Source organism: Brachyistius frenatus, unplaced genomic scaffold (assembly GCF_029030835.1).
Source record: "Brachyistius frenatus isolate BFR_SWC_R1_liver_20210118 unplaced genomic scaffold, ASM2903083v1 Contig_91, whole genome shotgun sequence".
Classification (NCBI taxonomy): Eukaryota; Metazoa; Chordata; class Actinopteri; family Embiotocidae; genus Brachyistius; species Brachyistius frenatus.
Window position 1 is genome coordinate 533,159 of NW_027210690.1, and position 13,377 is coordinate 546,535.

Sequence of the window (13,377 nt, forward strand, 5' to 3'; positions counted from 1 at the left end):
AAACGTGAGATAGCTACGCTTTGGGAGTTACACGTTTTGCTTCAGTGGACCAGCGTGTCAATTTCACGCTTTGAGCTTGTAGTCGTTTTGGCCCATGTGACTTACAAGAAGACGAAACCATTCGCAAAAACGTGAGATAGCTACGCCTTGGGGCTGTCTACGGCGTGAGAGTTACACGTTTTGCTTCAGTGGAGCAGCGTGTCAATTTCACGCTTTGGTCTGTGGAGATTTCTTGGAAAATGAAACCTACTCGCATGATTTCAACCATGTGACTTACAGGAAAATGAAACCATAAGCAAAGAAATTGGTTACTGCAACTACAGAATGACTGTGACCTCCTGGATTTGAACCTCTTCATCCTACATCTGTAATTCACCCCTCTTTCCTCCTAATAGGCCAAAAAAATGTCCTACATACTTGGTCTCAAGACCTCTGTTGCGACCCCACGGTCACATGACCCTTCGTCACATGACATGAACGCGCGTGTAAGTTTCACCTCTACAAAACGTGTTACAGACACGCCGGGTCCAGTAAAAGTAAAACGTGTAACTCTCACACTTAAACAGCCCCGAAGCGTAGCCAATTCACGTTTTGCTTTTCGTGGATGGGCGTGTCCTAAATTTGCTCCCGTCTTTAGAATTAGGCCCCCAAAAAGTTTTTTGTGCATAAAAATTACAAGTTATGAAACTTTTATCGTCATGGCAACAGTAAATGCGGTTTAAAAAAAAATTAAAAATACTTTCCTATATCTGTCCAGAGTCTGCTGTTGTATCCAACAATCTGCCTCCAACCATCAAACAGAGACATCATCTGAACTACGTCACTTCTCCAGAACGTCAGATTGTCGTTATTTATACTTCTGCTAGACGTCGCGTTACTTTAAAACGTAGCTTTAGGTCGTAACGAGCTTCTTGCACGAAGCATTTATATTTATGGGGTTGTTTTTTTAGAGGAAGACAGTTTCTCAACCGCCACAGTTAAATGAGTATTTATCTACTCATTAATCTTCTGCTGCGCTATTTAATGTCTGTCCTCTGAAAATTAGTTTTTTTTGTTGTTGTTGTCGTCGTTGATGTTTTTCTGACTTATGACCTCTTGTGGGTGTAAAAATAATGACTGCAAAGATGTAAGTAGCGTAATGTTGTTTGGTAAGTGTGACACACGGGGTTCACTTTAACATCTTTTTATAGTATTTTCTTGTCTCTTTAGGAAATTGTTTTTCTCTTTGCGTACACGGACAGCAGTGGTTTTATATTTCAGATGCTGTGTGCATTTCATAACTCTCCTTAAGACCAGGCTGGTTGAAGAGACAAGAGAGAGAAAGGAAAACGTCTCAGACCAACACAACCAGTCCAGAATACAAACGGGATATTAAAATTCACTCGGTTTTGTCCTCCGTCCGGGCTTCTTCAGAAAAAAAAAAGACTCTCCTAATTGGATAAATTAGAAGAGTTGTGTTTCGTTATGGAGAGAAGAAAAAAAAAAAGAGCTTTTTAAAAAATGCTTCTGTTGTTCTGAGCTTATGGAAAAACGCAACCTCTGTTTTATAATTTCACCATTATCGTGTGTCCGCAGCTTCAGAAGAAATTTTAAATTAAGTTTTATCAGCAGGTGGAAGGATTCAGGGCGGAGGAGGAGAAAGTTTGTATTTACTGAAGAGGTGAGGAGGAGAGACTGAGGAGAAGGAGAGGTGAGGAAGAGGAAGAGGGAAGTTGTGAGAGATGAGGAAGAGGAAGAGGGAAGTTGTGAGAGGTGAGGAAGAGGAAGAGGGAAGTTGTGAGAGGTGAGGATGAGGAAGAGGGAAGTTGTGAGAGGTGTGATGGGGGTGGGTGGAGAAATGAAAAAGGTTAGAAGAGAAAGAGATCAATACAGGGAGGTTAAAGGGAGGCGGTGTGATGTCAGATAACAGACACATTTTCTCTTTGTTCACACGGGAGAACACACACACACACACACACACACACACACACACACACACACACACACACACACACACACACACACACACACACACACACACACACACACACACACACACCGCCCTGTAGTTGTAGGGAAAGTTTCCAACCACAATCTGAACCTGATTCTAAACTTAACCCCTAAAACCAGGTCTGAACCTTCGGGAGGCCGTCGGAGTCGTTGAGGGAAAACCGCTCAACTTTAAAACACAAAACACACTTCAGGTACTCGATGAACAATCATTCTTTGTTCACGATTCAAACTGTCTCAAAGGGACAGAAACCTTTTCATGACGTCTTGAATCACTTCACGATGATCACTTAAAATAACTCAAAAAAACAAACCAGAAATCGAAGTCTCTGAATTTCCGAGTGTGAATCAGCAGTAACAGATAAATGAAAACAAATAATTAGGAACACAGGAACTCCCTCTCAATTTATTTATTTCCCTTCCTTTTTTTTTTCTTCCTCTGGAGCTGTAACACAAACGTTTTTAACAGTTTTGAAGATTTTTCTTTGGCCTCACCTCCACGCCTTCCTTCTTTTTGTTTTCCTCATCTTTCAGACTGTACGATCTTCAGGTCTGTGTCAAACCTCAATTTTGCAAATGCTCCTTTTAAGAAAGTTCTGGCAAACTTTTTGCTCATGTACTTTTTTTTTTTTTTTTTATGAAGCGTCAGCAAAACAACCGATGAAGGTACGAATTTGGAACCAGAAAATAGGAGAAACGATGACTCAGCTTTCCTCCGATAAGAAACGCCACCTTCATGAGAGGTCAAGTTCATTCGTAGATCCAGAGTCCGTCTCTTTGTAACCTTTTATTTATAGAAAAGAGAGAAAATACAAACAGTTCTGAAAAGTTTCCTGGCCGGCAAATTATTATTTTCTAATTAAATGATCCACTTGGTCCATTTTTAGCCGTCTTATTCTCTAGATATCAAACATTTCAAAAATAATTCACCGCAAATCAGTCGGGTTGTTTTTACATCTTTACCGGATGTCAAAGGCTCAAGTTTAATGTCGGGAAAAGAGATTGAAAGGGGGATCGGATGAGGAGGAGGAGGGAGAAGATGAAGAGCAGGAGGTCTGACAGAGACAGAAGGGAAGAGGAGGAGGAGGAGGAGGAGGAGGTGCTCACAGCTCCTTCTGCTGCCTGATGGCACCATTAACTGGCTGGCATCGCTGCCCGAGTCCGTCCGTGTCAGTCATGGTGTCTCGCCGTCCTGCTGCAGCCTCTCTCTCTCTCTCTCTCTCTCTCTCTCTCTCTCTCTCTCTCTCTCTCTCTCTCTCTCTCTCTCTCTCTCTCTCTCTCTCTCTCTCTCTCTCTCTCTCTCTCTCTCTCTCTCTCTCTCTCTCTCTCTCTCTCTCTCTCTCGTTTGTGTTCGTTTCTGGAGGAGAAAGATGGAAAACGTCGAGAAGAGGAAAAAACAAATCCTTTAAGTTGTCCGTCTTAAAGTGCTCAACATCCACTAAATGTTGGGAAAATGGGAGGATTATCAAAGAGGCTGCGTGGAAATGATTTGGGTCCGTTTAAAGGAAACCACAGTAGTTACATCTGAGCATCCAAACTTCAGAAATATGACAAAATAATACACCAAATATTTCATAACTTAAACCAGATGTCACGGAAAGAACAAGTTTCGAGGGAACAAACGTGACGTCAACGTGTTATTTTATGAAAGAATTTGTTAAGTTGCTTGATTTCCTGAAATCTTTCCCAAATGTTCCTTTTATGCCGCTTGTTGAATCAGACGGGACGAAGACAGAAACAGCAGAAAGAAAGACGCTGGATAACGTTGGTGTCAAAACAATAACTACTTTTACAGGTGTATAAAAGCTTAGTGCTCGTACAATATGTTTTCAGTGGTGCTTATGTGAAGCTTAATAATCTTATCAACACCAGCTGCAAATTCAATTTTACTGTTGGTTTTTTTTGGTGCTAATCCTGTTTTAGCTAATTGTGCTTCCCTTTTTATTTATTTATTTGTTGTTAATCTACAATGTCAACAGCTAAATACAGCGATCATCCATATCCAACCCCGGAGACTCTATTACCTCCACACGGACTGCGGTTGCTAGCGGCTGCTGTAGTTGTTCCCGGTGATGCATCTCTTTGTCAGAAGCGTTGTCGTTTCTGTTTTATTTCTTTTTTTAGCACACGACTGATCGGTCACCAAATTGGCTCCTCTGGGGAGCAATTTAGCCTCCCGGCAATTAGTGAGCTTGATAACCAGGTGGAAAAATGCCTCGGCGCCGGCAGCAGTGACAGCGACTCTCCGGGGGAGGTAGGGAGGGGGGTGGAGAGGTGGGCGGGGAGGGGGGAGGGAGGGCTGGAGGGCTGATGGAAAGTACTCAGATTGAAAATGAGACGTCTGGCTGTTTGAAAGGGTGACAGCCGCAATTACAACTAAAACTCATTTCTTTTTTAAAGGGCAGGTCCTCCACATATTGAAGTAGTCATTGACCGTCTATAAAAGAGTTCGTAGCTTCAGGTCTGTAAAATGGTTCCGATCCAGAAGTGTCTTCAGCTGCAATACCAGCGAGCGCCACTAGAGGTCGGCTCCAAAAAGCCTCCGGCTCCATAGACTCCCATTCAACTTCTCTCATCAAATCAAATAGAAAAGAAGATTCAAGAAGACCTGTTTTTGGGGGCGTGTCTGTTTGATTGACAGGCCTCTTTTTATATCGTATATCTTTCCCCGTCTGATCGATCTCGTCTTAAACTCATCGTTTCCTCTTTGTTTACGTTTGTCTGATTTCAGTCCAACGTGCATTTCCACCGTTTTCATTCCGTCAGCGCAACAAAGTCTCTTTGAAGAACTTACTTCCTGCTTTTTCACATTTCGAAGCCTTCCAGCGGGGAAGTGCTGCAGGAAGTGCTGCAGGAAGTGTTGAATTTCACTTCACAGGAGGGAAAAGAACAGCAAGGTAGAAACAGAATGTATTAGTGAGAGGATGACAAGACTCTATTCTGCAGTGAAATATTTACATGTTGATTTTACTTTGTACCCTTTAAGTTTGAGCTGCTAATCTGGAAACAAGATTTGTTTTCAATATTTTAGCAAATTCTTGAATAAACTACGGTGTTTTTTTTCTTTTAGTTACCGGCTTTAAAGTAGTTTCCACCTGTCGATATCTCTATTTGAAGTGCCCCCCCTCCCCTCCATCACCTCCCCCCTATAAAGAGATCTGGAGGGAGAGGAGGTGCACGGCAGCACGTTTGACAAAGAAAACCTTTTTTTGAGGACGAGGCAGCTTCGTGTCGAGTCCCGCTTCGGCTGCGAGAGATTTTCCATGAAATAAAACCGTCTTCAAAGTGACGCCGCGAAAAAAAGAAAAAAAAAAGAAGTCCGGAGACGCAGGAACGCGTTCGCGACGTCGTAACTGCTGATTTTGCACCTGAGCTCAAATCCCACGGCAGCGAGCATCCAAAGTTCACTTCCACTCCGCGACTCCTTTGTGTCAGTCGCGCCGATTCCTGCTGACTCAGCAGAGCAAATAAAAAAAGAAATAAAAAAAACCACCTCGTACACAAAAGAATGATAAAGAAGAAAAAAAGATGTGAATATGAAGAGCTTTTGGCACCGACGGTGCAGCAGAGCAGCACAGCGGAGGGGAATCCATTTATTTTCTGTTTTTATTTCATGGACTCAGAATAAAGACACAGATATTCCTCTGAACTCCCAATTTAGTTTTTTTTTTTTTTTTATGTTGACTGCAGATTATTTGCTGTTAGAGTCTCAAAACAAATGAATAAAAACACAAATATATAGAAAATTCCCTTGAAATAACTGCTAACCCTCCGACAACACATCGAAAAATACAGATTATATCTTTGTAAATAAATATAAATGTTCTGCAGCTGGCTTGTTGAAAGTTTGACAGCCACCTCGTGCTTTGGAAAGACGAGTATTTCAGACGTCACCACCTTCCTGCTCTCGCCGCCCTGAGAACCTCGCCCGTCTCAGGCGGGTCGTCCCGTCATCGCTTGTTCTTTTCCAGGTCGGTTGATGTTTTTGACAAAGCAATTTATTTCTGAGATAAGAGGAGCGGCGCGATAACACGACGACTGCAATAACACTAGTTTACTTCTGTCACTCAAAAAGAAGCCGTTACAGTAACTAAATTATTTTGTTGGTGTTTTTCCCGTCTGGTTTTCTTTTTTTTTCCCCTTTTGTCTCAGCAAAGTTCACTTTGGTTTATTTATATGCTGAATATCGCTGCTGTCCGGAGTGTCACAGACAATCAAAGGTAATCCGATCCAGACATGACGGCTGTGAAATTAAATCAAACACAAAACTGAACGGACCGAAGCAATTTCTTTGTTGACCGAGCCGACGTTCCTCTTTTCCATCAGACTGAAAACAAGGCGCGTAATAAAAGCTCACGTCCGCTCGTTTTTCATATTTGTAGATTGTGTAATTTGTTGGTCGTGAAATGTTTGGAGTTCGTAGGATATTAGATTTAGCGGAGGTGACAGCTCTCTGATGTTTAAAGCTCCATTTGTGAATCACTCTGCAGGAGCACGTTCGCCTTTTCGCTGAAGACGCGGTTCTTCGTCGTCCGCTGACAGCCGAGTGCGCGGCGACCTTAGCGACCTGTAAATGGGATGAATCGCAGGTCGGGTGCGTGAGCGGTGACGTGGACGTTGTCGGAGAACCTGAAAGCAAAGATCTCAGTTTACCACTCGGTCTAATCCGTACTTCCATTTTCAGGCGTCATCCAAAAGAACCCATGTCACGACTTCTGTTATTGTTTTCTCTTCTGTCACCTTTGTGTTTAAGGTTTGGTTACGACCAACCGAATAAAGTGTCTGAGGTAAAGTTAAGTAAAGTTAAAAACCAGCACCGACAGCTTGTACATGTCCGGGCCCTTATTTCTAAAAGATCTCAACAGCTTTTTGATACCATCACTGCTTGTATCATTGCCATAAGACTTTGCTCGTCAGGAGATGGTTGGCAGCTGGTTTTGCTATCTGCCATTTTGAAGCCTCCAGTCTGCTGTTTTTGGCCGTCACCCCTCTCGGTTTTTTCGGAGCCAGAAGAGACCGTCGTCGGACGAGCTGAGGAGGAGCGAGGGTTGAATCTGACTGACAACTTGAGGACATTATAACCAAAACGTGAAGGCACCCGAGGCATGTCAATAATAATAAAAAAAAAAAAGAAGCCCCCCATCCCCTCAAACGCACCTCTCTTTGAAGTCTAATATCGAATTAATGATCGAATTACTTTCAGAGGCAAGAAAGTTAATAAGAAGGAGAGACTTCATCTGAGGACACCATAATGACTCGTGGAAAACATTTGACTTTAATGAGAACTTGATGCTCTTTGAATGGAAGGTCGATTGGAGCCAGAGGCTTTTTGGAGCCAGCCCCTAGTGGCCCTCAGTAGTATTACACTTCATGACTACAAACGGGTTGTTTTTTAATGTAAAGTCTGCAGAAGAGCCTGAAAAAAAATGTTGTTTTACTGTTTGAAAATGAGATTCTGGGTTTAAATGCACCCGTTGAAACGCCTTGACTACTTCTATTATATGTATTTGCTACGTGCGACGTGGATTCATGTGCCTCTCACATTTGACGGCCGACCTCCTGCTCGCCTGTTTTGTGAGGTGTTGCAGGTGATACTTCATGTCTCGGGTCATAATTCCCCTTTTTTCCTTTTTTTGTTTTCCTACGCAGATTCAATGAAGGCGATATCATTTAAAAACACCACCTGGAGGATTAAAAGATCGGGGGCGCCTTAAGTCCTCACTGCACACCGATGTAAAGCTATCGAAGGGATATACGGGCACATAGAAGTGAATTAAATCCCAACAAAAACATCAACACAATGACACATGAACTCTTTTTCACGCCGGCTCCTTTTTCATTTCAGTCCCTCCGTTGCATTTGTTGTTTTTTTTTCCCTCCTCGGAGCAGGTGAGGACAAATATTCTGCCTCTCTCGTCTGTCGGCTCTTTTATGGGGGAAGATTTCTCTCCCAAAAGAAGCAGCTTTAAGCACAGCTGACTGCCGTGAATTCACGTATTTACAGGGAGATAAAGGGCGAGGGAGCCGGACGGGGAGGGAGAGAAATCAACCGGGCACTCATTGAAACTGGATGATTAGATTATGGCAGCGAGACGCACACAGAACCAACATGCGCATTAAGCGTCCATTGTGGGGATGTGAAAGGTGTCGATCGGGAGTCGAGCCCGTTTTAATTCAGCTGTCAAGGAACATTTGGATTCCCTACGTGACTGTTGAGGGAAGTGAGATTCCGTGTTTGTGTTTTTTGGTCGGAGGAGATTTTGACGTTTCAGTGGCGGCGGTCTAATCCTCGTGCCGGGCTCTTTTAATTAAAGCGGGGTGCTCTTCCAGACAGCGTTCATTAATCCGGAGGTCGATTCATGTTGCGACACGGGGCGGATTGGAGCCTCCTTTGGACTGGGACGTCTGCGCGGTGACAGACTCGGGAGTGCACCGTCAAGACAAGTGGTTTAAAAAGAAAAAAAAAAAAAGAGTCCTCCGCGACCCCGGCGGTCCGTCTCCATGATTTCCTCCCCGCTCCCTCCCCCCTTCGTTGTTGTTGTTTTTTGGATGAATGCATCGACGGCCTTCACTCAGAGTCCCATTACGCTGCAGCTCAGAGTGTGTGTCGCATGTGTGTAATGCTCGTGTGCGTCCCTTTCATCTGCCGTCGCATCGCTGTGCCCTCAGACACGCCAGGCCATTTTCACAACCCTCTTCAAAGGGACTCCCCTCCCCTCCCTCCCCTCCAGTCACTCGCCCTAATTTCCAGTCTCTCTCTCTTTTTTCGATCTCGATAAGTTCGGCTGCAAAATGGCCTTTAACTCTTACAACCTTTTCCCTGCTCTTCCTCGCTCTGTCGCCAGTGTTCTAGATTTTCCGTCGTGTTATTTCTACGCTTCATCTGTAATATATATATAACAGATGCACCACTGTGTGCACTTGTGGAATTGGAAATTGATATGAAATGTGGCACAGCATTTTATTTCATGGACATCTCGGGCAGTACGGTCACAAAAAAAAATCCCTTCTGTTGTAACTTTATTGTTTCTTTGCTTTCCTTTCTCCCACGAGTCTGATTTTCTTTCCCTTTTTAACAATATACAAACACAGTTTAATGTCGTGTTTTATTTTTAATTTTTTTTAAACCTCCTACTTTCACCTTTTGTCTTTTCCAGATGAGATCGACATGTTGGAGCGTCTCTGGTTGTCGGGGATCTGCCACAACGATAAGATCGAGGTATGAAGTCTCACACCTTTTTCCTGTCAGGATGGTAGATGTTCATTTTTATAACAAATTTAACATTAATCCTGGTCAATTAATCAGTAAACTTGCCAGTGAGAACCGTATTGGTCCAACCGAGTTTACAAACCTCTACTCACCCTTTATAAAAAACCTCAAGAAAAAAATGTCGCATCAAACTATTAAGGAGAACCAACTTCTTTAGTTCCTTGGAGCAAATTTTACCCCGACAACTCATTATATCCTTCAACCTAACTGACAAATGGGAGTTTACAGCCTCAAATCTACTTAATGGAAAACCAACTGTGGACATGTCGAGTATGAAAGCCTCCGCAGGAACCAGAACCCTTTTTTTTTTTATATATGTGGCATTAATGATGATTGATTCGGGAGTGAACGCTGCCGGGCTGCAGATGAGAGCTCCGACTGTTTGAGAGTGAATAAATTAAATTCTCCTTTGTTGGGACTCCAAACAGATATTTTGTGGTGACTGACATGTTTTTCCGGTCATTGCGTCAGAGTCGTGAGTCCATAGTTCTCCAAAATAATCCCAGACGGGTGCTCTGACATCCAGCGACAGGAAAAGGTTTTCCTCAATCGTACTGCTGCTTGTAATTAACTTTTTATCTGCTGTCTGGGAGACAAATTGCCCCTCGTTAGTAATAGATACACTCTCCTGTCTCATCTCTGTTCCTACAATTATGCTTCCCTTTTACCTCTTTCTCCTTTCACTTACCCCCTTTTTATCTTCTTTATCCCTTTTACGTCCTCTGACCTTTCGATTTCCTCGATTTGCCTTCCTTCCAGGTGATGAGCAGTAAGCTGGACATCGACAACATGGCGGGGGTCTTCTACATGCTGCTGGTGGCGATGGGCCTCAGCCTCCTCGTGTTTGCGTGGGAGCATCTGGTGTACTGGAAGCTACGGCACTGCGTGAAGCGATCCGGTGGGATGGACTTTCTCCTGGCGCTCAGCAGGGTAAGAGAGAGGACACGTTCAGCCAACGACAACAACACAAAATACAACTTTACGAGGCAAATTTCCCAGACAAATAAAAAAAAAACAAGGTTAGACTTTTGGACTCCCCCCCAAAAAAAACGTAATGTGTTCTGTTTCTGTTCAACTGTAGAAAACTTTGATGGATTGTTGACATTTCAGGTTTTCAACTGAATTTGAAGAAGAACAAATAGTGGAACTGCACAGACTGTCACCACGGGAAATATTTCTTTCTCTGCATATAACCACAAAAAGTGGTAAAAAGAGGTCAAACATTGTTTCCAGCACCGGGGTCTCCAACCTGTAGCTCACGAGCTCGTTAGTCATTGATGTTTAGCTCGCAGAAGGTTCGAACAGAGCTACAAAGAGTGTCTGTCACTGAGAGATCAAAGTTACAATGCAGGTCGAGGTCGATAAAATGCATGCAATTTGTTATTGTTGAAATAAAAGAAGCTTACTCAGCTGGTTTGGGTGGAGCTCAGCTATGTGAATAAATGGCACTAAACACGAGGAGCTCTCGGACACTTTCATTTTGTCAAAGTCGAGACCCCTGATCTACTACATCATTCATTTCTAGAAAACCATTCAGTAAATCATGTGACTCTTTATGAAATTACAGTTTTGGATTGAATCCCAGATGGAAAGACTTCATTAAAATTATAATCAAAACATACATGACTCGGAGAAAACTCTACAAACTGCTTGCAATGCATGTCACGCTGCCTTCTGAGGTGATGGAGATATATTTCAATAAAAAAAAGTGAAGTCTCCACAAGATGTAAAAACAATTCAAAAGTGCTTCCGGGAAGTGTGAAAACCAAACCGCCATGGCAGCTTTTAAATTCTTCTTCCAGCTCCGCTGAAGCCACTGATCTCTCTGATTTGCATCTCCTCAACCTGAGAAGTGAGAACTAATCAGTGAAATAAGCCGCACACTCGTAATACAGCGCTTGAGGAGTGGCGGGAGAAGATTCTGCAGCGGTAGGTGCTGATAGACTGAAAGGCGTGGAAACGTCAGGGAACCTGCCGTATGAGAAAAATGGATTGATAACAAACAAGCTTCTTCTCTACGATTGCAGCCACGAGCTCCATTTTATTCAGAGAAAATAGAGATATGTAGTAGCTGGTGGCAAAGTAATGAAGACACAATCACGCTATGGATTGCACAGCGGTCGGTGCCACTCAATATCGCTGCTTGTTTCCGGGCGGTCGGTGGGGACGAGAGCCAAAACAAAAGAGGAACATCGGTGGTGTTTTTCCGCGGCATCAATCCAAGGGGAGCTCACGGGGGTCAGCGGCAGCATGATCACTTAGCTGCTGTTGTCCTTTAGTGCCAATACAGTTTCTGTAAGTTCAGCTTCGGGGGGGTCAGGGAGTGTTTAATACCGACGTGGCGCCGAACAATGAGGGAGAAACAAACGGAAAGCAACGAGGGGAAAGAAGGGTATCAAATGGACTGGAAAGGAAGGGGGGGGATGGATGGTGGTGGGAGGGGAACTTTGATATGAGGGGGGAGCGGAGACAGCTGGAGGTTTGTATGGCAGAGGTAGTGAAGTATAGCAGGAGATTGTAGGGGGGGAGGTTTAGAAGGAGGGAAACAAACCAGAAAGGAAGGAGGGAGGGCGGAGGGGAGGTGGAGAGGAAAACAGGCTTCACTGAGCACCGAGGAGATATTCCTATTGTTCGAGGGACGCTTTGATTTCTTGGTGTGTAAGTACCCCCTAGTTGTAAAGGTGACACCGCCATGTTGGAACGACAACAAAAGACGTGATTTATTACCTGCGCCCGCGAGACAACACAGAAAATAGCTCATTTTATCCAGGCGCTGAAAGAGTGTTGTGATTTGCACAATAAAAAGGCGGGGAAAATTACAGTTCTTATTTCTGACATTATGCTGCAAAGTATGAGAAAATACATTGAACTAAATCAAGTTAAAAAAAAAACAACAACAAAAAACAGGATCAGTGATTTGGCACATAATAAAGAAGCAATTCAAACTATGCACTGTATCATACCTTCACTCAGATAAAAAAAAAAACCAACAGACTGGATGTAAAAGTGTTCGGAGCGTCCAGGTCGGAAAACGAGGCCGATGCCTGAAGCTGCAATACCAGCGAGTGCCACTAGAGGTCGGCTCCAAAAAGCCTCCGGCTCCATAGACTCCCATTCAACTTCTCTCATCAAATCCAAAGTGAATAAAATGTGTCCATCAGTTATCTCGGTGTTGTTAGCTAAAGTCACTCCTTCTTCTTAGTTTTCTGGAGGTCCATCTGAAAATAATCCCTCATTCATTAGAAAAGAAGATTCAAGAAGACCTGTTTTTGGGGGGCGTGTCTGTTTGATTGACAGGCCTGTGATGCAGTCAGGTTACAGCTGAGGTACATTTTTCACAGATTTTTTATTTTGTGCAAAAGGTAACATAATAATGAACACTTCTTACCTGATAAATATGAACCAGCAAGAAACCTTCGAGCGACAACATGAAATCTGCTCGTTAGATTTAAAGACAGAAAGATAATATCTGTATTGATCGGTCTTGTACGTGTACTGACGACCGAAATGTCATTTACTGACCCCGCTCATAATTGATATTGACCATACGGTTGGAAAATCCAATGTGTCCTAATGGAAATCTCTGATGTCTGTGCAGTGATTCCCTGTTGGGATTCCTCACAGATTCTTTTGGAGTTCAAGTTTCACCTTTCTTCATACATTCAGAGAAAACCCAGCATAAAAAAAACTCCCAACTTTTATCTTCCTCAGTCTGCAAATACAAACATCAAGAAGACCAGCTGGCTTCTATCTCCCGAGCTGCAACTCTTGCTTTAAAGTGTCTGCAGCCGGGCCTCCGCGGCTCGCTTTAACCCAATCAGTGACTCACCCGAGTTTCAATTTCACAGTGTGCTGCGTGCCGGCGCTCCGAGGACTGTGATAGCACTTCTGCCACGGGCACCGCTGATTCATGTGTCCGGAAGGGCCATCATTACCTCCCCCCCCCCCCCCACACACACACACACACACACTTTGTGTCATTAAGATGTGACGGCTATCGGAGGATCTTATGAATAATGTTCACCTATGGGGAATAGTAGCAGGTGGGTTTTTTTGTGTGATTTCCACGGCCAATCTCTTTGCTGCTAATTGAGTCCCACCTTTCCACAGTGAGGTAT

General features: G+C 43.6%; 1 protein-coding gene across 1 annotated transcript in view; it reads left to right on the top strand.

Moving 5' to 3' along the window:
* The window catches only part of grin2da (glutamate receptor, ionotropic, N-methyl D-aspartate 2D, a), a 108,112-nt gene that overhangs the window by 85,037 nt on the left and 9,698 nt on the right, over nucleotides 1–13,377 (top strand). The window contains exons 16-17 of the mRNA XM_069710362.1: nucleotides 9,147–9,208; nucleotides 10,019–10,189. Of these exons, the coding sequence (XP_069566463.1) occupies nucleotides 9,147–9,208; nucleotides 10,019–10,189 (233 nt within the window). The remainder of the gene's footprint in view (nucleotides 1–9,146; nucleotides 9,209–10,018; nucleotides 10,190–13,377) is intronic.